This window comes from Schistocerca cancellata, chromosome 3, assembly GCF_023864275.1.
Source record: "Schistocerca cancellata isolate TAMUIC-IGC-003103 chromosome 3, iqSchCanc2.1, whole genome shotgun sequence".
Classification (NCBI taxonomy): Eukaryota; Metazoa; Arthropoda; class Insecta; order Orthoptera; family Acrididae; genus Schistocerca; species Schistocerca cancellata.
In genome coordinates, this window is record NC_064628.1 from 212,895,452 (window position 1) to 212,919,433 (window position 23,982).

The 23,982-nt window shown below is 43.3% G+C and overlaps 1 protein-coding gene across 2 annotated transcripts in view; it reads right to left on the reverse strand.

Moving 5' to 3' along the window:
* Window positions 1-23,982, reverse strand: part of LOC126174841 (protein pigeon) — a 483,403-nt gene that overhangs the window by 371,266 nt on the left and 88,155 nt on the right. For both annotated transcript variants that reach the window (XM_049921225.1, XM_049921224.1), the window contains exon 3: window positions 4,332-4,401. In XM_049921225.1, coding sequence (XP_049777182.1) covers window positions 4,332-4,401 — 70 coding nt within the window. The remainder of the gene's footprint in view (window positions 1-4,331; window positions 4,402-23,982) is intronic.

Below are 23,982 nucleotides of genomic sequence, written 5' to 3' on the forward strand. Positions count from 1 at the left end.
GTCTAAAAAGCACGAATCAAGATTGATCCAACATTGGTAAATCAGGACCAAGCCACAGCACTGATGGACCAGCCACTATGTAAGCCAGACTTCCATAACTGAAGGAGGATACGATAACAACTTTGTAGAGCTATAAAAACATGGAACAATCCACACTCTTGGAGGTACTACTCAGGTAGCATAGGGTTTTGAGTTTTAACTAGCACTTCAGTAGGAGATAATATACATGTGAAATAGCACAGTTAGTTTGATGCCAAAACCTAGCCCCATAAAGTACTTCTTGACTAAACTAGGTATATCTTAGTGTTGTTAGAGCTCTTGGTGCAGATGAGCAGTTCTGCACTTGCAGACAGAAGCATGTAACAACATTCTGATGGTGATTAAATAAAAACCATGGGTATGGACCAAAGAGTGTGCATTTATACTACGGAACCCTGGAGATGGTGATCAACAACACTCATATGAAGAACTATAACAACTGCACGAATCATCAACATATTAAGTTGTTGAGACTACAAACCACACAATCCGCTGATTACTATTAAGAAGAGGGGATGCACTGTGAACAGAACCAAAGGGGGATCCCATTTTCCTGTACATGAGCATAGTACGAAGTGATTACTTACAACTTGAAAGGGCTGATAACACAAAAAGTTTCAGATGAAAATGGGGAGGGGGCCACTAATGTCTACGCATGTAGAGTGGTAACAAAACACTAATGATGATGCCATATAGTATTCCAGCCTTTTTGAAAGACAAAATATCAATAAGATGTTGATGGTGGAGACGTCAGGCAGGGCAGGAGGTAATTCATATCACTTGTACAAGAAATTTGTAAGGCAGATTAGTCTATAATTGTACATCAAATGAAGTATCTTTTCTGGTTTTTACATTAGGATAATTTGCTCCCCTCCACTATGAGGGAGGCCAAGAAAGAGGGACCTCCTCAACACTGTACCAAAGTAATTATTAAACTGCTTGTTCAACAGAAATAATAAAAATCATCAATGGGTAAACACCTGGGAGTCTAGTCAAAATTCAAACTTTCCTGTGCAGGTATCAATTAAAAACAAGATTGGCCATGTATTGAATTAAGTGGTGTTTTCTAGCGTCCCTCGAAGATCAGGGCTCTTTCAAGGTCCATGAAGGATGATGTAGGTCTATGTAAGGCAGGTGTCAATCAGGTTCATTATATTTGTAGCTTTGCATCAGCCAGACTGTCAGGACTGTTAAAAACTGTGTCATGCAAAACAATACAGTTACACACAGTTGCAGCAGTAACTCAGTGACTGCGTAACGTTGCTCTGATACTGGCCGGTACATGGAGTACAACAGTATGAAAATTTTGGTCTACAGCTCAAACTATTGCAACTGTGTTACAACAGAATCCATTGAAATTAAATTAGTTTGTGACCACAAAATAAGGAAGGAAAAATTTGTTTGGATTCTGTATGGGCCGCTGCTCTTTTTCTACTGAAAATGTAACTCCTGTTCTCTATTATCATTGGCAATGACATTAGTGTCAATTACATGGTCTATTTTTGGCAGGGGAAGTCTGTGTCTGTGCCGCCTCACTCACAGTGATTTTATATTGTTGAGTACCAGCAAATTAGGATGCAGTTAGTGCCTTGAAAAAAATTGGCAGCTTTTGATGAATTTACCCACTGGATTACTGAGAGTTTTTTGACAAGGTTCAAGTCTTTACAATGTGATCTGTCCATCTTGGTGTCACCTGCTCTGAAATAGGGCTCTCCTAATTGGTGCCATTCTGCTACAGTAACAAAACTCTCATGGAAACTGCTACATAGCGTTACCATATCTCAGATACGATGGACACATGTTCCTAACCATCAATGGTGAGTTCACAGCTCTGGCACCAATAGTGAAATCCCTGAATTGTCTGGAGGTTAATATGGTGCAGGTACTTTAGAGCACCCCTCCCCCCCCCCCCCTCCCCTCCACGATGACGATTGCAGTTTCGGGCACTTTAGACTTAGGTTAGAAGAGCAGAATGAATGGCATGTGTGCCATATTGAGAGACTTTCCCCTATGGCCTGAGCTACTGCAAAGTTTCAATGAAAAGGAGGAGGGGAACATCTACCTTGCTAAGAGCTGATATGATAGTTATCCAAAATAGGAAGGAGTGAAATATAGGCAGAGAAGGAAAAAAGGGCAAGCAAAATTAGAGTCCACAGGGAGGTCAAGTCCAAATCAAGAAGATAAACTGTAAGTCAGAGGGAAAGTAATGTTTTCAGGGAGGAAACTACAACATAGGAATGGAAAAAATACTTGCAGTGGCTTGGGGTTCCATGCTCATAACACGAATGCTCACAAAAGTGTCAATACTTGCTAGTAACTGAAGACATTTCAGAGGCCAACCAACCACTTTGGGAGAGATCATATTTCTTGTGCCAAGTCTTGCAGGGTCTGCCAGTTGAAGGACAGGGAGTTGAGATTGAAAGTAAAAGTGCTCTTGCATAGCGCCCATTGGGTTCACTGTTTCAGACAACTTCTCCCTCTTTTTCTATTTTAGCCCCACTAATCCCCCTCCTCTCCAAATCAATTAGCCTCCAAGTACACTGTAAACTACACTATAATGAGATCTCTGACTTGTTGACTGTTATCTCTGAGAACTGTTTTCTTTCTTTTTCAGCAATTTGGAATTTAAATCTTACCTGTTGCCTTTTATTTCTTGTCTAAACCTTCAAAAATGTGTTTGTTAATTTTGGTTTTGAGTTAATTCCCTATTTCAGCTATAAATTCCATATCAATTGCTTACTCTCTATTTTCCTCAGCTAATCCCTTGATGTAGGTTAAAACCAAATTTTGGGCTTTTGTATTTTTGTATACATGTATCAGCAATACTCCAATAACATACTACACATTCATCTAACTTCAGTGGTTTAAACCGACATATTCAACTTGCACTACATGGTCAGGAACACAGCAGCTTTGACAGGAGTAAAATGTAGCTCTCAATAACAAACACATTTCGTCATGACCAAAGGAAGAAGATTGGTGTGCCTAACTGTTACATTAGAGCTAACGTAGAATTTTTTCTTCACAGCAACTCACACTGACAAATATGAAAGTTATAAGCCTTTTCAGTTCACTTACACATTCATTTAACTTGTTCCAAATCCTTAGTGTGAATAAATATTCATGATGAAGTGAACTGAACAAAGAAAAGGGGTGAGCTAATGAGAAGCTGAATCTGTGCATTGGTCTGGGAGAAATCCTGGGTGGTATAATTTGTAGCATATTGTCCACAAAGGGGAGGGATCTGTGTTCGGATTCTGGTGTCACATACAATCAACAGAATACTGTGGTGTACCATATTACTCTGGAAGAGTGATGTGTAGCCCTATAGTTGCCTTTCCGACAAATGATACCCATGAATGATAGAATTATATTATTATTTAGGAGAATGGAACTATTGTGAGAATATATTATTTATTTTCATGTTGTGAGCCTTGTTGAGGAACAATATGTGTCTTCAAGGTGGGATAGCAGTCACAGGAAATATCTGCATGGACATAATATCAATGCTCTGTGTATCGCTGGCCTAAGCTGGAGTTGCGGGTCATCTCAGAGTAAATACCGTACAAAAACAATGACTGTATAGACTTTGGAAGACAAATAAAGACTGTATTGTAATTAGTATTCAGAAATGTCACTCAGAATTGTCACACTGACTTTCACATTCATTATCAATACATATCTTGAAGAATTAAGTATTTGTTAAAGGAATATTATTGTACTGAAATGAAAAGATACGTGGCACAAGTTTATGAGAAGTGGCATCATATTTATTCAAGTAATTTAATGCTGTACTCAACCACTGTGTTCCAACATATACTGCATAACTCAGTGAAGAAGATTACAACTGATGCCTTCACAGTCAATCAGAGGCAATTATAATATTTAGCATTCACTGCTTGAAGGAAATTTAAACTTCAAGAATAACCAACCAACAGGTGGACATTAAAATACACATGAGCATCTATATGTATAAATGGTAAATAACCTACTGAGAAGCTTTTGCAGAAGCACACTAACTGATTAAGAGTAACACAATCAAGGAACTCATTACTAATTGTGTAACAAGCACAAACGGTAGGCTCTTCTCTGACTATAAAATAAAAGTACAGAAATTGTGCTGAAGAAGAAATCATTACTGAAATGAGACAGGCAGAAAACAAAAATTAGAAATGTATATTACCTAAAATAACAACAACATGTAAAAGAGAAAGAAACAACTTAAAGTGCAAATATTGCAAAAATTAAATAACACATTCTGGAAAGTTCAGTATTTTCGATTCTGTACTTACCCAGTAATGTTTCTGATGCATTTACTGACGCCTGAACAACATTGACAAGAGAGTTGATGATGTACAAGACCTGCAACAAACAAAAACAAAAACAGATTCATAAGATATTGCCTTCCAACAGTTCACCAAGTCATTAAAATATACAAATACATGACTTGACTTGAAGAAGTAAATAATGAAGTACGATCACCAATGTAAAAACATACAAAAGCATTGAGAAAACACATATTATCAAGTAAAATGAATTATTAGTGTTTCTCCTTGAAAACGGATGATGATCATAAAATAAATGCATCTGATTAATAGCGACATTTGTTTCTAAGTTACATTCTGTACAAACACAAACAGTTAATAATTCCATCAATGCTCCTTTTATCTAATATGGCTAGTAACAACATGAATATTTAAATCAGTTCTATTCTAGAAATAGCTGCAACTGGCACATTCCAATAACCACTACAGACTGTACAGCCACATCCAAAACTGATCTCTCTCCTTCAAGCAAAGTTGTCTTCCTCCTACTTTTTAATGTTGGGTTATTCAGACTACAATAGACACTTCAAAGACATTGTCAAACTTGAGGAAAATATGCTCTCTGTTAATAATAGTAACGATTAAATCAAGGATAAATCAAGAGACCTTCATATAGCGAAATCAAATTGAATCCAGGAATGTTTATAGTGAGGATGAAATAAACTAAACAAACAACATAAATTATGAGGAAAAATAGTACTGTCAATCTTACTTACATAATAATTCTGTAAAATTAGAAAGAGACAAAATGGCTGCCAGTACTTTTCACAACAACACTATAACGATTATGAGGAAAACATAAATTACAGGCTGCAAACCATAGCTCATTAACGCTTGCTGCCATGATTCTGATGCTACTGTCAGTTCTCTTAGGTGGTTGGCTAGGTTGTGATAGCAAAATACAAAGATTGCGGGTTGCAAGCATGGCTCACTCTCTGCAGAATCGTACCATAGTTGATTATGGATATCTGGTTTAGAGCCACTGAAGGTATACAACATAGGCTTACGTGAGTCTAGGTCTCTCAACCTCTGCTATCTGGCGGAGAATTGTAGTGCCCCCTCAGAATGCCAGGTGTGCAGTAAACGAAGTAAGCTGCTAATCAGGTAGTAGAGAAGATGTGGCATACACATGAACACTTTTTAGGTTAGAGGAACTTGTCCTTTGGATCAATAATCAACTGCTGGCCAAAATCAAAGATAAATCAGCCACATTTCTCTCATAGAAATGGAAGATGGTAATGTGATTAGTAAACTGCAGGATCATCCATGGCACTGTTTGTTAAAGGTGATAATGCTCACGTTGTATTGGGAACAGAAAGTTGGCTCAAACCAGAAGCAAAAAACAGCAAAAATCCTACATATAGATTGGAAAATATAATGGAAAGGTAGGTTTGACACATATATTGGCAGGAAGCATATTTACTTCTGTGAAGAATTCAGTGACTCTGAGAGTCCAATTTCAATGATAATAGGTGTGATTTATGTAAAATAACTCCAAAGATAAAAAAGGTATTTGCTGCTGTCATTACTCTGTGCTCAGTTGTCTTCAGTTATTTTTAATTTTAATAAAACCAACTGATAATAATATTTAATATTTTGTGAGTGTTACTTAAGGGTGAGAAACTGAAAATTTATCAGGTTACGGGCCCATGTTTGTTTTAAAATGGAATTTGTAATGAAATATCTTGTCATGAGTGGACATTCATTTTTGATATGGCAACTAAAGTGGCAAAATATTGTATTCCTTTATTTGATGGAACAAATCTCAGCAACTGAAAATTCAGAATTGAAACTCTTCTCAAGGAATGGAACTTTTACCATTTGTGCAAGTGAATTATCTCACAAAGGTGGATTTTGCTGAGGGAGAGGTGGACACACAGTGTGTCGCAAAGGAAACACAATTGACTGAACTGACTAAACAATATCATAAATTTAATCCTCATCTTATTCAATGCATAGACAATAGTAACTTGGAATATGGGAAAGATAAGGCACTCTCTTTTGATTTATGCACATCTCTGTGCAACGTGTTTGAAAGAAAAGGAACTGCTAGTCAACTTCTGTTGAGAAAACAGTTGTTAACTAGCAAATCTAATGCTTCAAACGATGTGCTAATTAATCACTTTCTTAACTCTGACAAACTTATTTGAGATTTACATATGACTGGAGCTACTGTCAAAGAAAGAGACATTGTATGCCATCTACTTTTAACGATACCTGCAGAATACAATTTAGAGGTCACTGCAGTCAAAATGCTCTCAATGAAAGATTTATGCTGAGCTTCATGAAAAACAGGCTACTGGATTAAGAGTCAAAGTGGGAGGTAGTCACCAGGAAAAACAAAAATGAAGACACACAACCACCACTGATGGCTTTTCAGACTCAATGGTATCAGAAAAAAGTTTGTCAGGTGCCAGTAAAACAATAAATAGGGAACTCATTCAACTTTACTCATCATTGCTGTGGAAAGCCTGGTCGCAAAAGGGCTAACTGCAGAGTTAAGTTATCAAACCAGAACTCAGGGACCAGCAGTTCAGTGGTTGTGGCTAAGTTAAAGAGAAAAATGGTATTTGTTTTGCAGCATCAAGTGATGGTCAATCAGTCAAGAACATAAACTGGTTCTTGGACTCTGGAGCAATGGAACATTTGATTAACAGTGTAGCGGCACCACACACTAGGATAGGAAAAGTTAGTTTCGTGCAATATTCTGAGCACAAGTTACAGCCAGGTGCGGGCCGGATTGCAGTGAGTTATGCATACCAACAGTTGCGAAGTAGAATAGAGACCACAGGGCCGTCAAATTGCTGAAAGAGTACACATAGTGGTTTTGCATGTCACAAATCACAGGCAGAAGGGGCCCACTGGCCAAACTAGCGTGTTATGAGTACGTGACACAAAGTGACGTGTATGGCAAAACAGAGGCGCACAGTCGCATTTAAATAGGTGCGGGTTTCTAACAAGATTCATTCAAGTGTGGCAGCTCTCCTGGATGGCAGGGCATGTCACACTACCAGCTACACGCAGCAGCAGATGGGGTGCCAGCGTTCCAGTCCACGGCGGGTCACTGGTTTGACTCTCTGAGGCTGACGTGGGGTCCATAGCCAGCCAGCGGTGGGCCACTCTTTGGCTCACTACCTCTTCCCTTTACATTTGGTCATCCTGATACATTCAGTGGCAGAAGTAGCCACTACAACAATAAAACACCTCTCACTAATTTAAAGAAACTGGAACAACCAATTAAAGTTAAAGTAGCTAAGATGGGCAATTTTCTTGAGGCTAAAGTAAAATGAGAAATTAAAGTCATAGCCTTATAAGAGGAAAGGAAATTCAGATAACAATCAAAGATGTTTTATCTGTACCTGATCTTAATTATAGTATGCTGTCAATTAGAAAATTGGTTTTACTATCAAATTTGAAAAAGCTTAATGTTTAATTAAAAAGGGAAAAGAAATAATTGCCATTGCAAATAGAAATGAATCTCAGCTATATGTTTTAAATTTTTTGCAACATAAAGCTTTGTCAGCAGCTTCGACTTAAACTGATGTGAAACTGTGGCACCACAGATTAGGCCATTTTAGTTATGATAACATTAAATGCCTTCAGTCACAAGTTGATGATATGCAACTGGACACTTGAACAGTCCCCATGGAACAATGGTTAGATTGTGCTGAACGAAAACAATCACAGCTACCATACAATCATACAAGGAAACATGCTAACAGATCTCTTTGAGTTGATCCACAGTGACCTGTGTGGACCAATCTCACCAGAATCATTCGATGGTAAGACATATGTGCTCATGTTCACACATTTCACAATGGCCTATGCACTGGAACTGAAGTCGGCGGTAGCTCGCTATCTGAAAATGTTTCATGCCATGGCTACAGCTCATTTCAACTTGAAGATCAGCAGATTGTGGTGTGACAATGATCGTGAATTTAGATTCAATGAGTGGAAGCAATTTTTTGAAAAACAAGGAACACAGTTTGAGTTTAGAATCAGATACATCCCTCAGAAAAATGGTGTCTCAGAGAAAATGAACAGAACTTTTATTGAGAAGGCTCACTGTTTGATACATCAATGCAAATTATGCAAGACGTTCTGATCAGAAGCTGTTGGTTCTGCTGTATACCTAATAAATAGAAGTCCTATAGCAGCTTAGGAAGGAAAGGTTCCTGCAGCTACATGGTACAATGAGAAACCTAGCTTGAGTATTGTTTGGCACTAGTCACCTTCAAAGTAGTCCCCTTCAGCTTCTACACACCTCTCCCAATGCTGCTGCCACTGCTGAAAGCATCATTGAAAATCCTTTTTTAGCACGGTGCGCAGCTGCTCTGCTGAATTCGGTATAATGTCTTTCCTGTTCCGAAATCTGATCCCTTTCACGATCTTTTTCAGTTTAGGGAAAAATCAGAAGCCACTCAGTGCTAGGTCTGGAGAACAGGGAGGCTGAAAAACCACAGTCATATTCTGTTTCACCAGAAAACTCTGAATTAATTGAAAATGATTAGTGGGTGCATAATCATGGCGAATGTGCCAACAGTCTGCTGCCCCAAGTCTGCTATTCACGCCTCACTGGTTCACAAAGGTAATGCAGAACAGCTAGGTAGTACTTCTTATTGACATTAATATCTTCTGGGGCATACTCATGATGGACCACGCCATTTAAAAAAAAAAAAAAAAAATCTTTCACATTGTTGCGGACCTCCATTACTGTTTTGGATCTCTGGGATTATGGATGTTTCCATTCCAATGGCTGGAACTTTGTTTCTGGGCCACATCCATAAACCCAGAACTTATTACCAGTGATCACAGTGTTAAGAAATTTGGACTACTCTTCACAGTATCCAGCATGTCCTGTGCCATCTCCAAATGAAGTTGCTTCTGCTGAGCTGTTAGTAACTTTGGCACAATTTTTGCTGTGATCCTCCTAACATCAAAATGCTGTGTTAAAATGGAACCAATACTAACTTTAACCTCCTCTCCGGGGACATCACCTTGACAAAGCGCTATCCGTGCTGGTGGAGAGGCTTGCGTATCTGCATGAATCTGAGGGCTGTGCCAAAGGTAGAAGGACCTACTGCCAGAAAGGCCTCAGCTGATGGATCAGACTAAGAGTGTCCCACAATGTCCCATCTTCCCTGTCCACTCTTAGGCCTTACTGAATTCCCTTTCCCAACCCAAGGTGTGATGTGATCCATGCCAAGGGGTGTGTGGCACGTGGGAAGATATGTCGCAAACAAAGCCTCAGGCATACCGGGGAACCTCCTTGAGTAAGTAGACATACACCGGTCAGGGTATTCGTGGTATGGACCATGTAGATCCTAAAATCTCATGGCACCAGTATTGAAATGACTAAAGAAAATAAATTAAAACAAACTGAGGGGCAAACTGAGACCTCAGACACGCAAACATTGGTGTCAGGACCGATGGAAGGTATTCCCACTACTGAATCAGGGTCTAGACCTGAGCCAGAAGTGGGAACTGTAACCGATAAGATGGACCAGATGAAGATTAAAGACTTGTCTGGGGCCCAGAGGAGGAAACTACTCAGGGAACGGAGAAAAAGGAAGGGAAAGAATGGCTTCCTAAAGACAAGTGGAGGGAATTAAAGGGGCTTGAATCTAAGATCCCCAAGAAAAACTGTCTCAGGTTGAAGGGAATACGCAAACCCCCACAACATCGAAGACAGGTAGCGATAGGATAAGGGAGGAATCTAAGACTCCCTCCTCCCTGGATAAGTGAGCCCAGAAAAAACCGAGGCAAGAAATAGGGAAACAGACCTATAGTACTTTTTTAAGATGGCAGTTAGCCAGGAAGGCTATCCACTGGTAGCCATCACTTCGCAGCAGGAGGAACTTGTACAGATGGTCCTCCTTGAAAAGATTTGGGGTGGGGGTGGGGGTGGGGGTGGGGGGGGTGGGGGGTGGGGGACACTGGTCTAGGACCTAACAGCAAGAGGGTGTCTCTAGATCGTGGTGCCCTCATTTTTGTCTGTGAAGGGGTGTACATGATGGAATGGCTTAAGGATAAAGTGCTCATGATATTCCCATGGGAAGATGCGAAGCTGCTGGCCACGATGGCAGCAGAGCTTCTTAAGATCGCAAAGGTATTAATATGGGACCGCAAAGGTATCATATGAGTACCTGACATCCTTAAGGATGTCTCCCTAAGACTCTGTTCAGAAAAATGGGGGTTTGGAACCCAAAAGTCTTGATAGAAGACTGGAGAGTGACCAACCAGAAGGTTGTATCAGAAGCACAAAGCCTGGTGGTGGAGGTTGGAGAGGCAATGCGAGAGCAAGACCTGAAATTGTTTTTAGGGTTCTCGCAGGTCACAGTCAGGGTTACCAAAGACCTCAAAGCCAATGATGGCAGCAAGACGGAGGCTGGAGGTGCTGCAGATTAATCTGCAGCACATTAAAGGGGCCTCTGCTGCCCTGACCCACTGCCTGCAGAGGCAGAAAGTGGACATGGCCCTGATACAAGAATCCTCCTCATATAAAGGGAGCGTGTCGGGCCTCGGTGGCACTGGAGGTAAGCTGATTTATGCTAGAAATCTAAGAAGCTCCAGAACATGCATCTATGTAAGAAATGGAATTTCTTTCATGCCAATGATAGATTTCTGTTCCAGGGACCTAGTGACCATAAGAATGCAGCAATGTGAGGAAGGTATAATGAGGGAAATTGTTTTGGACTCAGCACACCTTCCTTACGAAGACAGTTCTCCTCCTTTGGAGGTGAGAAGAGTGATAGAAGCTTGCCATTGGCAAGGTGACCAACTGTTGGCGGATTGTCATGCCAATGCCCACAACCTAATGTGCGGCAGCAAGGACACCTATAGTAGAGGTGAGTATCTTCTTGAATTTCTTTTAGCTAACAATTTGGAGGTCCTGAATAGAGGCAATGTACCTACGTTCACGAATAGCAAAAGGGAAGCAGTAATAGACATAACATTTGATTCCATGATGATGGGCACCTATGTCAAACAATGGCATGGGGTGTTAGAGCCATCCTCATCGGACCACATGTACATTAAATTCAAGGTTGAAATGGGAATCAGACAGACCACGACCAACAGAAATCCCAGGTAAACAGACTGGGAGACATCCAGCAGGGACCATGACTTAGGCTTAGTGGAAATTAAAACTTTGATAAGGAATCCAGTAGAGTTTGAGGAAGTAGCAGAGGCTGTTACCTCTGCCACAGTGACCTCATGTCAGGGCAACTGCACAATCACCAAGAAGTGCACAAATAGAGTGTGCCTTGGTGGAATAACAACTTGGAAATGCAAGGAAAACAGGTATGAAGACTGTTTAACCTTGCGAGATGTAAAGGACAATGGGCAAAATATCGTGAGGCCCTTGTCAACTACAACCTTGCAATTAGACAAGCAAAGGAGACATCCTGGAACGCATTCTGTGAGGAAGTGGAGACCATGGCTGCTGAAGCCAGACTTCACAGAATCCTCACTAGAGTACCAACCAATCCAGGAGGTACGTTGAAGGAGGAGGATGGTGAATATACAAAGACAGCACATGAGATGCTGGAACTGCTCCTTAAAACTCACTTTCCTCAATATGCTCTGCCAGACAACACAGACCAGAATGTGATCCCAGAGAGAAAATGGTTCTCAGGCACTCGAAGAGAGGACTAGGAATTGGCCAAGGAGTGTGTGGACTTCAATAAAATCCAATGGACGGTGGGAACATTCCAACCGTTCAAGTCACCTGGCCCAGATGGAATCTTTCCAGCTCTCCTGCAGCAGGCAGGAGAGAATCTCATAAGAGTCCTATGCAGGTTATTCAGGGTTAGCCTAGCAGTAGGGATAATTCCCAATGCTTGGAGGGCAGTGAAGGTTGTCTTCATTCCAAATCAGTCTGTCTTCCTCCATTCTCAAAACGTTAGAAAAACTGGTTAATGTATACATTGGGAAGAGGAGGCTAATTAGAGCCCCTCTACAGTCAAACCAACATGCATATCAACCAGGTAAATAATGTGAGACAGCTCTCTGTCAAATCGTTGGGAGGGTGGAGAAAGCACTTCACTTCGAAGAAATGGCCCTCTGCATATTCCTGTATATTGAGGGGGCCTTCAGTAACATGAACTTCGATTCCATGGTAAGGGCATCAGAGGTGCATGACCTAGGGACCACTATATGTAGGTGGACCATGCCCATGCTTAGTGGAAGGAACGTAGAGGCTACCATGATGAATGAAAAGATGGTAATTAACACCACTAGAGATTGCCTACAAGAAGGATTTCTGTCTCCTTTATTGTGGAATCTAGTGGTGAATGAACTCATTGAAGAACTAAATTCTAGGCAATGCTTTTGCCAAGGGTACGCAGATGACCTTGTGATAGTAATCCTTGGCAAATTTACTGACACAGTTAGAAATATGGCACAAGAAGGATTGGACATTGTGCAAGACTGGTGCATTAAACAGGATCTAAGGGTTAATCCTAAGAAGAGTGTTGAAGTGCCATTCACGAAGAGGCATATCCAACACTCAAGTTGGAATGTAAAGCTCTTCAATGAAACTAGAACAGCGGGTTGCAGCTAAGGAGCTTGCTAAGGTGCAGAGACTGGCCTGCTCAGCCATAACAAGTGGAATTAGCAGCACAACAACCACTGGGATGGAAGCCATGCTGGACATGCCTCCACAACACCTTTGGGTCAAGATGGAGGCAGTAGCTGGGGCATACAGACTTAAAACTGGTAAAAACTGGATCTCATTGGGATATCCAGAATCATACACTAAGATAGTGAGTGAAGTAAATATAGGAATGGCTGGGGAAATAACAGCTGGGACATTATTTGGTTCACTGATGGGTCAAAATCAGACCAAGACGTTGGGGCAGGGGTGTATGGGGTTCAGCCAAAACTGGAGGGCATCATCTCTCTAGGAAAACTGGCCTCAGTATTCCAAGCTGAAATTACTGCAATCAGGGCATGTGTGGAGGAGAATATGTGTAGGTGCTACAATGAACATAGCCTCTACATCTATTCAGACAAGCCAGGCAGCCCTGAAATCACTGGCAGCTCCTGCAACGAGATCTAAGATTGTTGCAGAATACCACAGGGCTCTGGTGGAGCTAGGGGAAGCAACAGGGTAAACCTAGTGTGCGTCCCTGGCCACTCAGGGATCTGTGGCAATGAACAACACGACAGATTGGCCAAGATGGGGGCAATGGCTCCATTTATTGAACCAGAACCTGTCCTGACAATCACCAAGGCTATGACCAAACTAGAACTATGGAACTGGCTGAGGAAACAGCATATGTAGAATATTGGACCAAGGTCAATAAACAAAAACATTGTAAGGTAATGATGTCCAAGCCATGCTTCAAAAAAAGCTCTGTAATCCTGGGATTGAACAGGAAAGAGATCAAACTCATGACTGGACTGATGGCCAGCCACAGGAATTTCAAAAAACACCTACACACAATGTGTATAACGGAAGAAGACCCTAGATGTAGGATCTGTGAAGAGGGTGAAGAAACTGTATCACACCTAATCTTTGAATGCATGGCACTGGAGAGCAAAAGATACAGAATCTTTGGGACAACTAGACATGAAGAAATTGCGTCTAACTAAATACTAGTAAAGGGACTCCTTGCACTATTTAAGAGCATTGGTTGGCTTTACTAGATATACAGGGAGCAATACCGCACAATAAACTCGGTTTCGGTGAGGGCAGTGGGTGTTAGACCTAGGCTGTTTTAGCTTCCATATCAAAATCAAATCAAACCAATTTTAACATCATCTGCAAGTTCTCTAATCATGATTCATCAAACCTGCATTATGAAAGTGCTTATGTGATCAATAACAACTTCATTTGCAGATGGTGAGGGCCTACATGAGCATGCTTCACTCTTCACTGATGAGTGACCATCTTTGAAATGGCTATACCACTCCTTTATCTGTGTGGTACCCATTACTTCAACCCCAAACATTTGTTGAATCTTGTGGATTGATTAAACTTGAGAATCACTAGGCTTAAAACAATATTTGATTCAATAACATTGTTCCACTTTTTCTGTCATTTTGCCCGCAACACAAAATCTGACGACTACAATATACACAAGTTTACTTGTCAGCAGCTAACCAACAACTGATTGTTCCCACAGTCGTGAAAATAATCAGGCACGCACACTACGTATGCTTACAAACATTGCGTGTCTGTGCACCCCGATACCATTATTGATTACAACAACAAAAAATAAGGGTAGTTTTTGAATAGTCCTTGTATTGGTGTGTTTCACCAATCTGTTTTTCAGGGACTACATGTGTGGATGGGCATGGCTGGGTGAAGGTTGAGATGGATAGATGAGAGGCTGGATAGGGTGAGAGAGGGGCAGGAGGTGAGAGACAAGGAGAGGGGAAGGGAGGGGAAGTACAGAGAGAGATGGATAGGGAGAGGAGGAGGAGGAGATGGATAGGAAGGCAGGTGCAAGAGGAGATGGCTATAGAGATGGGAGACAGGATGAGTTGAACAAGGAGAGGAGGATATGGAGAGGGTGGCAGGAGGAGATGGGCAGACAGTGAGTGTGAAGGAGCAGATGGACAGAGAAAGAGGGCAGGAGAGGAGATGGACAGGGAAAGAGGCCAGATGAGGAGATGGGCAAGGAGCTGGGGGAGAGGAGGAGTTGGAGAGACATAGTGAGGAAGAAAGAAAGATGCAGGAGGAAGGTGGAAGGTGTAGAAGTGTAGTGGGTAGGTGGAAAATGGAGGGGGGGGGGGGGGGGGAAGGAATAGACAGAGAGGGGGAGGAGGAGATGGCAGAGAGAGGGGTGGGAGATGGACAGAAAGAGGGGTTGAGGATACAAACAGAGAGAGGGGGAGAAAAATTTGGTCAGAGGGAGGAGGGGGAGGAGGAGGAGGAGGAGGAGGAGGATATGTGCGCATTGTATGTGTTGAACAAACATGCGAGTAAATCTGTCCCTGTAGGCACTATTCACTTGAAACAGTTAAGTACTGTAAAATACCTAAGAGTAATTGTTGGTAACTACCTAAATTAGAATGACCAAATAAAATGAATTGTAAGACAAGCAGATGACTGGCTGGGAATGTTAAGGAAATGTTAATTAACAGTGGATAAAGTGCCTTATGAAACACTTGCTCGACTGAATCTTGAGTACTGCTAATCAGTGTGGGATGCTTAGCAGATAGTATTACTAGAAGAGATAGAAAAGATCCATCAAAGATGTACTGCCTGAGGGCCTTTAGCAATACCTGCCACTCCAGCGTAATGCCTTTGGCCCATTGCCTCACAACTGTTGCTTAGGCATTTTGCTGACAGCTCCATGTAACACCTGAGGAACTGGTTTCAGCATATCGAGCCAGATTTGCTGACCATTTATGGGATGCCCATGCTGCTGGAAGCGGCTGATTGTTTCCTACTTGGGCAGTGGCAGGCCACAGGTTTGCATTCGAGTGCCTGAATATGATGCCTTGCTTGGTGGACAGAGAACGTGGGGGCAGTGTTAATTTCATTTGGAAAATCCCTGTATCTGCGAGAAGATTCCACCATCCTGGTTAATGAGACACATTGTGATGTGATAATGTGCAGTCCTGACCTGTGTGGGTGCATTGGCGAGACTGTAGTTGTGTGTGTGTGTGTGTGGGGGGGGGGGGGGGGGGCACGTGCACGCGCATGCGTATGTGTGTGTATTGTTGACGAAGGCCTTAATGGCTGAAAGCTTTAATTGTGAGAGTCTTTTTGTTGTGCCTATCTGCGACTCAGCATCTCCGCTATATGGTGAGTAGCAACTTTCCTTCTCATAATACTGTTACATCCCATCCTGAATTTTCCAAAAAATAATTAATGTAGAGTAATGAATTTGTCTAGGTAACATATTTTACTAATTAACATAGCAAGATCACAGGGTAATGTAAGTGCAGGATAAGCCACTGCGAATGTGAAATGCTGGTACATTAATAACCAGTGTAACTGCTAGACTGTTTAATGCAGGGCATGCAGATGTGCATGCATTATATTATACAGGCGCAGGATGCCAGTTTGTGGGATGGAGTTCCATGGCTGTTGCATTTGGTCAGTCAATATAGGGTCAGTTAATATTGTTTATGGATGACACTGGAGTTGTCATCTGATCATGTCTCATATGTGCTCGATTGGAGACAGATCTGGTGACTGAGCATGTCAAGGGAATGTGTAGACACTCTGTAGCACATGTTGGGATATGACAGTGGTATGTTGGAGATCATTGTCTGCAGTGCATGACTAGCAATGTAACAGGTCTAATCACTAAACCGATGTACAAATATGCAATCCGGGCGTTTAGGAAAACCATGAGAGTGCTCCTGCTGTCATACAAAATTGCACCCTATATCATAACTCCAAGGCCATCACTGCCACTGCGGCAGAACCACCTTTCATCAGAAAACACAACAGACCTCCATATCGCCCTCCAATGAATTATTGCTTGACAGCACTGAAGCCACATATGGCATTGGTTTGGGATCACTGGAATGCAGGCTATGGGGCATCTGGCTCAGAGTTGTCCTTAACCGATTTGCAGCAGTTTGTTGTGTCACTGTAGTACCAACTGCTACTCAAATTGCTGCTGCAGATGCAGTACAATGAGACAGAGCCATATGCCGAACAAAATAGTCTTACCTCCAGTAAGCCTCATGACTATCCAGAGAGCGATTTTCTTGCGACCATACAGTCTCCTGATCACCACTGCCAGCAATCACATACAGAGGCTATGTTCCTGCCAAGCCTCCCTGCAGTTTCTTGTAGCCCTATTACATGATCCTGTTCAAACTCAGTGAGGTACTGATAATAGCATCTTTGTTGCCTTGAAAGCTTCTTCACTAACATCAGCTCCTTCTTGGTGTTGCGATTTTTATTTTTTTGTTTATTTATTTATTTATTTATTTATTTTGTCAGTGTAGTTTCATTTGTTTTTCATATTTTATTGATTGTTCCCTCATTATTCTGAGTGTTTACCAGAGTGAAAAAGTTATTAGGGTGTAAATTGCTTTTCTAAAGTGTCTTCCTGGAACATTAAAAGAGCTAAAATTTCTTGTTGTTTTTTATGTTTGATCTAATTGTTAAATCACCAAATTGAAGCTGTATCAATTTATTTGATTTGCACCTTACCACTTACCAACCTAGCTCCCTACTGTTTCAGAAGAGTGGCGCATTTCATCTCGGGATCATTTACTTGGTGCAAGAGCATTATGAAGATGCTCAATAAACTCTAGTAGCAGCTACTGCAAAAGATGTATTGTGCATCACACAGAGGTTTACTGTTGAAATTTAGAGAGTGTATGTTCCAAGAACCATTGGCCAACAGATTACCTCCTCAAAAACATGTATCGCAAAATCATCATGAAGAGAAAATCAGAGACACTGGAACTAATACGGAGGTTTATCAACAATCATTCTGCTCATGTGCCATCTACAAATGGAACAGGAAAAGATAGTGCCAAAAGTAGCTTCTGCCACTCGCAATAAAATGGCTTCTTGAATACAGGTGTAGTTATATCGAGATCATTGTTACCAAGCAACTGGAAAGCATTTACCTTTAAATTTAGTGTACCAAGAACAACTACACGAATTACAATACCAGGCTCAAACAACAATAGCCAACCTACAAACTCATAAGTGAAAGAATTTGTCTATATTTACTGATTCTGCACAAATAAGATGCAATTTTAACTGTCTCTTTTGAAGGATTAGCCATTGACTCACCTTTAATGACTTTTGCAGGAAGAATGAATTTGGTATCAACTCTTCCTTACAGAACATGCAAGTTTGTCAACAGTCTTTCCTTAAAGATAACAGCTCAGGTACCGACTTTGAAATGATTAAGTTCACTGGATTTCTGGCAGAAGGCATGTAGCCAGAGTTAATACTGCAGCAAAACACTTGTCAATACTATGGACTAATTGATCTGTAATGGCATCACCAAATGGTGAACCAATTGTTGGTTGGTTTAAAAGAGGGGGGAAGGGACCAACTATGAGGTCATCGTTCCCGTGTTCCGAAGGAAACAATGCCACAGGGGTGAGAATAAGACAATGAGACAATACAAAACAGAATGAAAGGAGAAACCACAACAATGACTGAAGAGCAACAAAGTCTTAAATGGACAAAAGGGGACAATAAAACCACAAAGATGCAAGAAACAGGTAGAAGAGGTTAAAACAAGAAAGCAGGTTACCATAGCTGGCTCACCATGAGGATAAAAAGGAAAAGCCAGCCACTCTGCAACACATTAAAACTCCCACCCTGAAAGCACTAGGTTGGAGGACACACAGGGACAAAGGACGTGCTAAAACTTAGAGCAAATGATAAAACTCACCCTCATGAGTAAAATGTAAAACTAAAGCTGCTGTTGAGACACTGTCGCTTAACACCAAAGGTAGGGTGCTGGGAAAGTTAAAAGTCCGCCGAAGAGCGGCTAAAAGTGGCCAGTCCAGCAAGAGATGGACGACCATCATTTGTGAGCCACAGCAACACCGAGGTGGGTCCTCGCGATGCAGGAGGCAACCATGTGCCAGCCACGTATGGTCAATGCGGAGCCGACAGAGAACCACAGAGTCTCTGCGAGAGGCACGCACGGAGGTCTTCCACACATTCGTAGTTTCCTTAATGGCACCCAGCATGTTGTGCGTACTGAGGTTATGGCATTCCGTCTCCCAAAGCCACAAAACCTTGCGGCGTAATACTGAACGCAGGTCAGTTGCAGAGAAGCCAATCTCCATAAGCGGTTTCTGCATAGCGTGTTTGGCCAGCCTTCGGCAAGTTTGTTGCATGGGATTCCGACGTGACCTGGGGTCCATACAAACACCACTGAACGCTGGACTGTTCCAGGGCATAGATGGACTCCTGGATGGTCATTACCAAAGGATGATGAGGGTAGCACTAGTCAATAGCTTGTAGGCTGTTCAAGGAGGCAGTACACAGGAGAAATGACTTACCTGGGCATGAGTGGATGTGCTCAATAGCATGAGATATGGCCACCAGCTCTGCAGTGAAAACACTGCAGCCATCTGGCAAGCAGTGCTGTTCTATATGTCCTCCATAAACATAGGCAAAGCCAATGTGGCCATCAGCCATCAAGCCACCAGTGTACCACTTCATGGCCCTGGTACACATGTCAAGAATCGAGAGGAAGTGACAGTGGAAAGTCGCATGGTTAACTGAGTCCTTAGGGCCACGTGAAAGGTCCAGGCGAAGCCGCAGCCTAGGTGTACACCATAGGGGTGTTCATGAATGAACCTCTAGAACATGTGGTAAAGGCAAGGACCCCAGTTTGGAGAGAAGGGATCGCACACGAACTGCAATTGTAAGCCCTGACCTAGGATGCCGATGAGGGAGATGAACCGCCATGGGCAGGAAAAGGAGACGGTAATTCTGATGCACAGGAGAACTACGAACATGTCTAACATAACTGGAGAGCAATTGCACATGCCTAACCTGCAATGGAGGAACTCCGGCTGACACCGGGACACTGGTCACCGGACTTGTCCTAAAAGCTCCTGTCGCTAGGCGAATGCCTCAGTGGTGCACCGAGTCGAGTAAACACAATGCTGAGGATGCCGCCAAACCACAAGCCAGTATCCCATAGTCAAGGCAAGATTGAAGAAGGGCTCTATAGAGCTGCAGCAGTGTTGAGCGATCTGCACCACAGTTGGTGTTGCTCAGGCAGTGGAGGGCGTTGAGGTACTGCCAGTACTTCCGCTTAAGCTGACGAAGGTGAGGAAGCCAAGTCAATCAGGCATCGAAAACCAGTCCTAAGAATCAATATGTCTCCACTACAGTGAATGGATCATCATTAAGATAAAGTTCTGGTTCTGGATGAACAGTTCGACGCTAACAGAAGTGTATAACACATGACTTTGTGGCCGAAAACTGGAACCCATGGGGTAGAGCCTATGACTGCGCCTTGTGGGTGGCTCCCTGTAGGCATTGCTCAGCAGCACCAGTACTGGTGGAGCAGTACAAAATGCAGAAGTCGTCTGCATACAGAGATGGTGAGATGGATAGCCCTACAGCTGCTGCTAGACCATTAATGGCCACTAAAAATAGAGATACACTCAATACGGAGCTCTGTGGGACCCCATTCTTCTGGATATGGGGCAAACTATGGGAGGCACCAATTTGGACACGGAAAGTACGAAGCAACAGGGAATTTTGGATAAAAATTGTGAGCGGGCCTCAGAGACCCCACTCGTATAATGAGGCAAAGACATGTCGCCAGGTCGTGTCGTATGCTTTTCATAAATAAAAAAAGATGGCAACCAGGTGTGGGCATCTGGAAAAGGCTGTTCGGATGGCAGAGTCAAGGGCCACAAGATTATTAGTGGTAGAGCGACTCAGGCGGAAGCTGCCCTGGAGCTAGTATGCCATGTGACTCCAGGAACAAACCCAACTGCCGACACACCATACATTCCAGCAGCTTACAAAGAACGTTGGTGAGGCTGATGAGCCAATAGCTATCCATATCAAGTGGGTTTTTACCGGGTTTAAACACCGGAATGAAGGTGCTCTCCCGCCACTGTGATGGAAAGACGTCATTGCACCAGATCCGGTTGAAGACGACGAAGAGATGTTGCTTGTAGTCAGATGAGAGATGTTTAAACATCTGAGCGGATCTGATCTGGGCCAAGAGCTGTGTTGGGGCAATGTGCAAGGGCACTGAGGAGCTCCCAATCTGTAAATGGGGCATTACAGGGTTCACTGTGGCATGTAGTGAACGAGAGGACTTTCTTTTCCATCTGCCATTTGAGGGTACAAAAGGCTGGGGGGTAGTTCTCTGACACAAAGGCTTGAGCATAGTGCTCAGCAATCGTGTGAGCGTCAGTAGACAAGACGCCATTGATGTTAATGCCAGGGACAGCCGTTGGGGTCTGGTACCCAAAGAGACGTCTGATCTTCATCCAGACTTGGGAAAGTGACGTATGGCATCCAATGGTTGAGATGTACCTCTCCCAACACTCCTGCTTCAGTCTTTTGATAAGCTGGCAAACACGGGCATGGAGCTGCTTAAAGGCTATGAGATGCTCCAGGGAAGGGTGCCACTTATGGCACTGTAGAGCTTGGCGACACTCTTTAATTGCCTCAGCATCATCCGGCCACCACCAAGGGACCACCTTTCACTGGGGGCACCCTAAAGAGCGAGGGATCGCGTTTTCTGCTGCATTAATGACTGTTGTAGTCACCTGCTCAACCATCACATCGAAGTTACCAAATGGAGGAGAGTCAACCGTGACCACAGAGGTGAAAGTTTCCCAGTCAGCATTGATTAAAGTCCATCTGGGCAAGCATCCATGGGCCTGATGCTTGGGCAGTGTCAGGAAGATGGGGAAGTGGTCGCTACCACACAGGTCGTCATGTGCTCTCCAGTGGATGGATGAGAGAAGTCCTGGGCTGCATATGGATAAATCAATGGCCGAGTAACTACCATGAGCCACACTAAAATGTGTGGTGGCTCCAGTATTTAGAAGGCAGAGGTCAAACTGAGACAGTAAAGTGTCAACATCTCTGCCTCGGCCAGTAAGCATGGTGCCTCCTCATAAGGGGTTATGGGCCTGCTTTTGGGCACTTCAGCCACTGGCGGGCATCATGTTTCCCACTAGCAGAGACCTGGGAAGGGAGTGACCCCAGGGATCCCTCCCTGGCGAGAGCAGCCACAGAAGACTTACGTTTCTCTGGATGGGAAGTTGGGACTGATGTCCCCAGTGGTTGGGAGGACAGTGCTCCCAAGGTAGGTGGTCCAGAAGCAACAGGGAGGGGAGGGGGTGGGGGGGAATTGCCCCCACCATCAAGGAGGCAGGTGTAGCCTTCTGGCTCTGAGGGCCAACTGGAATTCACAGAACTGATGGGGCTACAACTGTTCTTGTACTGGTGGCGTATTAGGAGGAGGTCATAGCCACAGGATGTAGGCACTCATATTTTCTCTTAGCCTCAGTGTAGGTCATTCGGTCCAGAGTCTTGTATTCCATGATTTTCCTCTCTTTCTTTAAAATCCTGCAGTCTGGTGAGCAAGGTGCATGATACTCTCTGCAGTTGACACTTGTGTGAGGTGGCACATGGAGTATTGGGATTTGATGGACGTCCACAATCTCGATATGTGATGGTGGAAGTACAGGGGGAAGAAATATGGCTGAACTTCCAGCACTTAAAGCACTACATTGGAGGAGAGATATATGGTTTGACATCACAGTGGTAGACCATCACCTTGAGCTTCTCGAGTAAGGTGTCACCCTCAAAGGCCAAGACGAAGGCACCGGTGGCATCCTGATTATCCCTCGGACCCCAGTAGACGCGCCGCATGAAATTAACATCTCGCCACTCTAAACTGGCACACAGCTCGTCATCAGACTGCAAAAGAAGGTCCCTCTGGAATAAAATACCCTGGACCATATTTAAGCTCTTATGTGGCGTGATGGTAAACTTGTTACAAGCGAGTAAAGCCCGTGACTGGGCAGAGGATGCTGTTTTTGTCAACACTGACCCAGAGCGCATTTTGGACAAGCTCTCCCCTTCCCCAAACTTATCCTCTAAATGCTCTACAAAAGCTGTGGCTTCATCGAAACAAAATAGTCCCCATCAGTTCTCATACATACGAGGTACCGGGGTGAATAAGGTTTAGCCTGGCGCTCTGCCCATGGTATGGCCAGGGAGGGGAATGACTTAGAGTTGTACTTTCTTGCATTGTACTGAGACTTGGAATGCTTAGAGATTGCTGGTGTCTGATCACCAGCAAGTTATGATGTGGTATGCTTCATCATGAACCATCCGCCCTGATGCCACCCACTCCAATTGTGTCATCCGCCCTTATGCCACCCACTCCAACCAGGGGCCCTCCCGATGGGCGCCAACCAGCCGCAGCAAAAGCCACCTGGCAGGATGGCCTTTGCCGAGAGTCTCGATGCCCCCCAGGATGACAGGCATCTACTCCTTGGCATACTTGGAGAGTTAATGGTACAGGCATCAGCAGAACAATCCCTGTGTTGTCACGGAGCTACAACCACCAGAGTACGCGGCGGCCCCACCAAAATGGACTGGCTACCACACTGGATATGAGGTGCAAAGAAGTCCATGGTCACCGTCAGTGCAGAAAGTGACACTGCATAGTGCATGGTGGAAAATGCACTCAGGAAGGTGTCTTCACCCAAGAGATGGAGAATGAGCTGGACTGCAATACGATGACCATAAAGTGCACTACAGATCTCAAGGCACGATTCACCATGTAAGGTGCCCTTCCCCTGTTGGCTCGCTCTCTGGGAAAATTTTGAAACTGGAGATCAAACCCTACAGGGGACCATCACATAAAGGCTGAAATGTGTGAGAGTCCTTTTAGTCGCGTCTAACGACAGGCAAGAATACCTCAGGCCTATTCTAATCCCCGAACCTACCGGGGATGCACCAATTGTATTACATGAGGTGATACCTTGAGAAAAGAAAATCCAATATAAGTGGAAACTCAAGATGAAACCAGCAGTTTGTGTCTCAATCAGTAGCTTCTATAACTTTGAGTAGAACACCACTAGGATCCTGCCAGTGTTGTGAAGTTTTATGAATGTTGGAGTCTGGATCAGACTGTTTAGTTGCATCCTGTGGATGAACTTGGTTTGT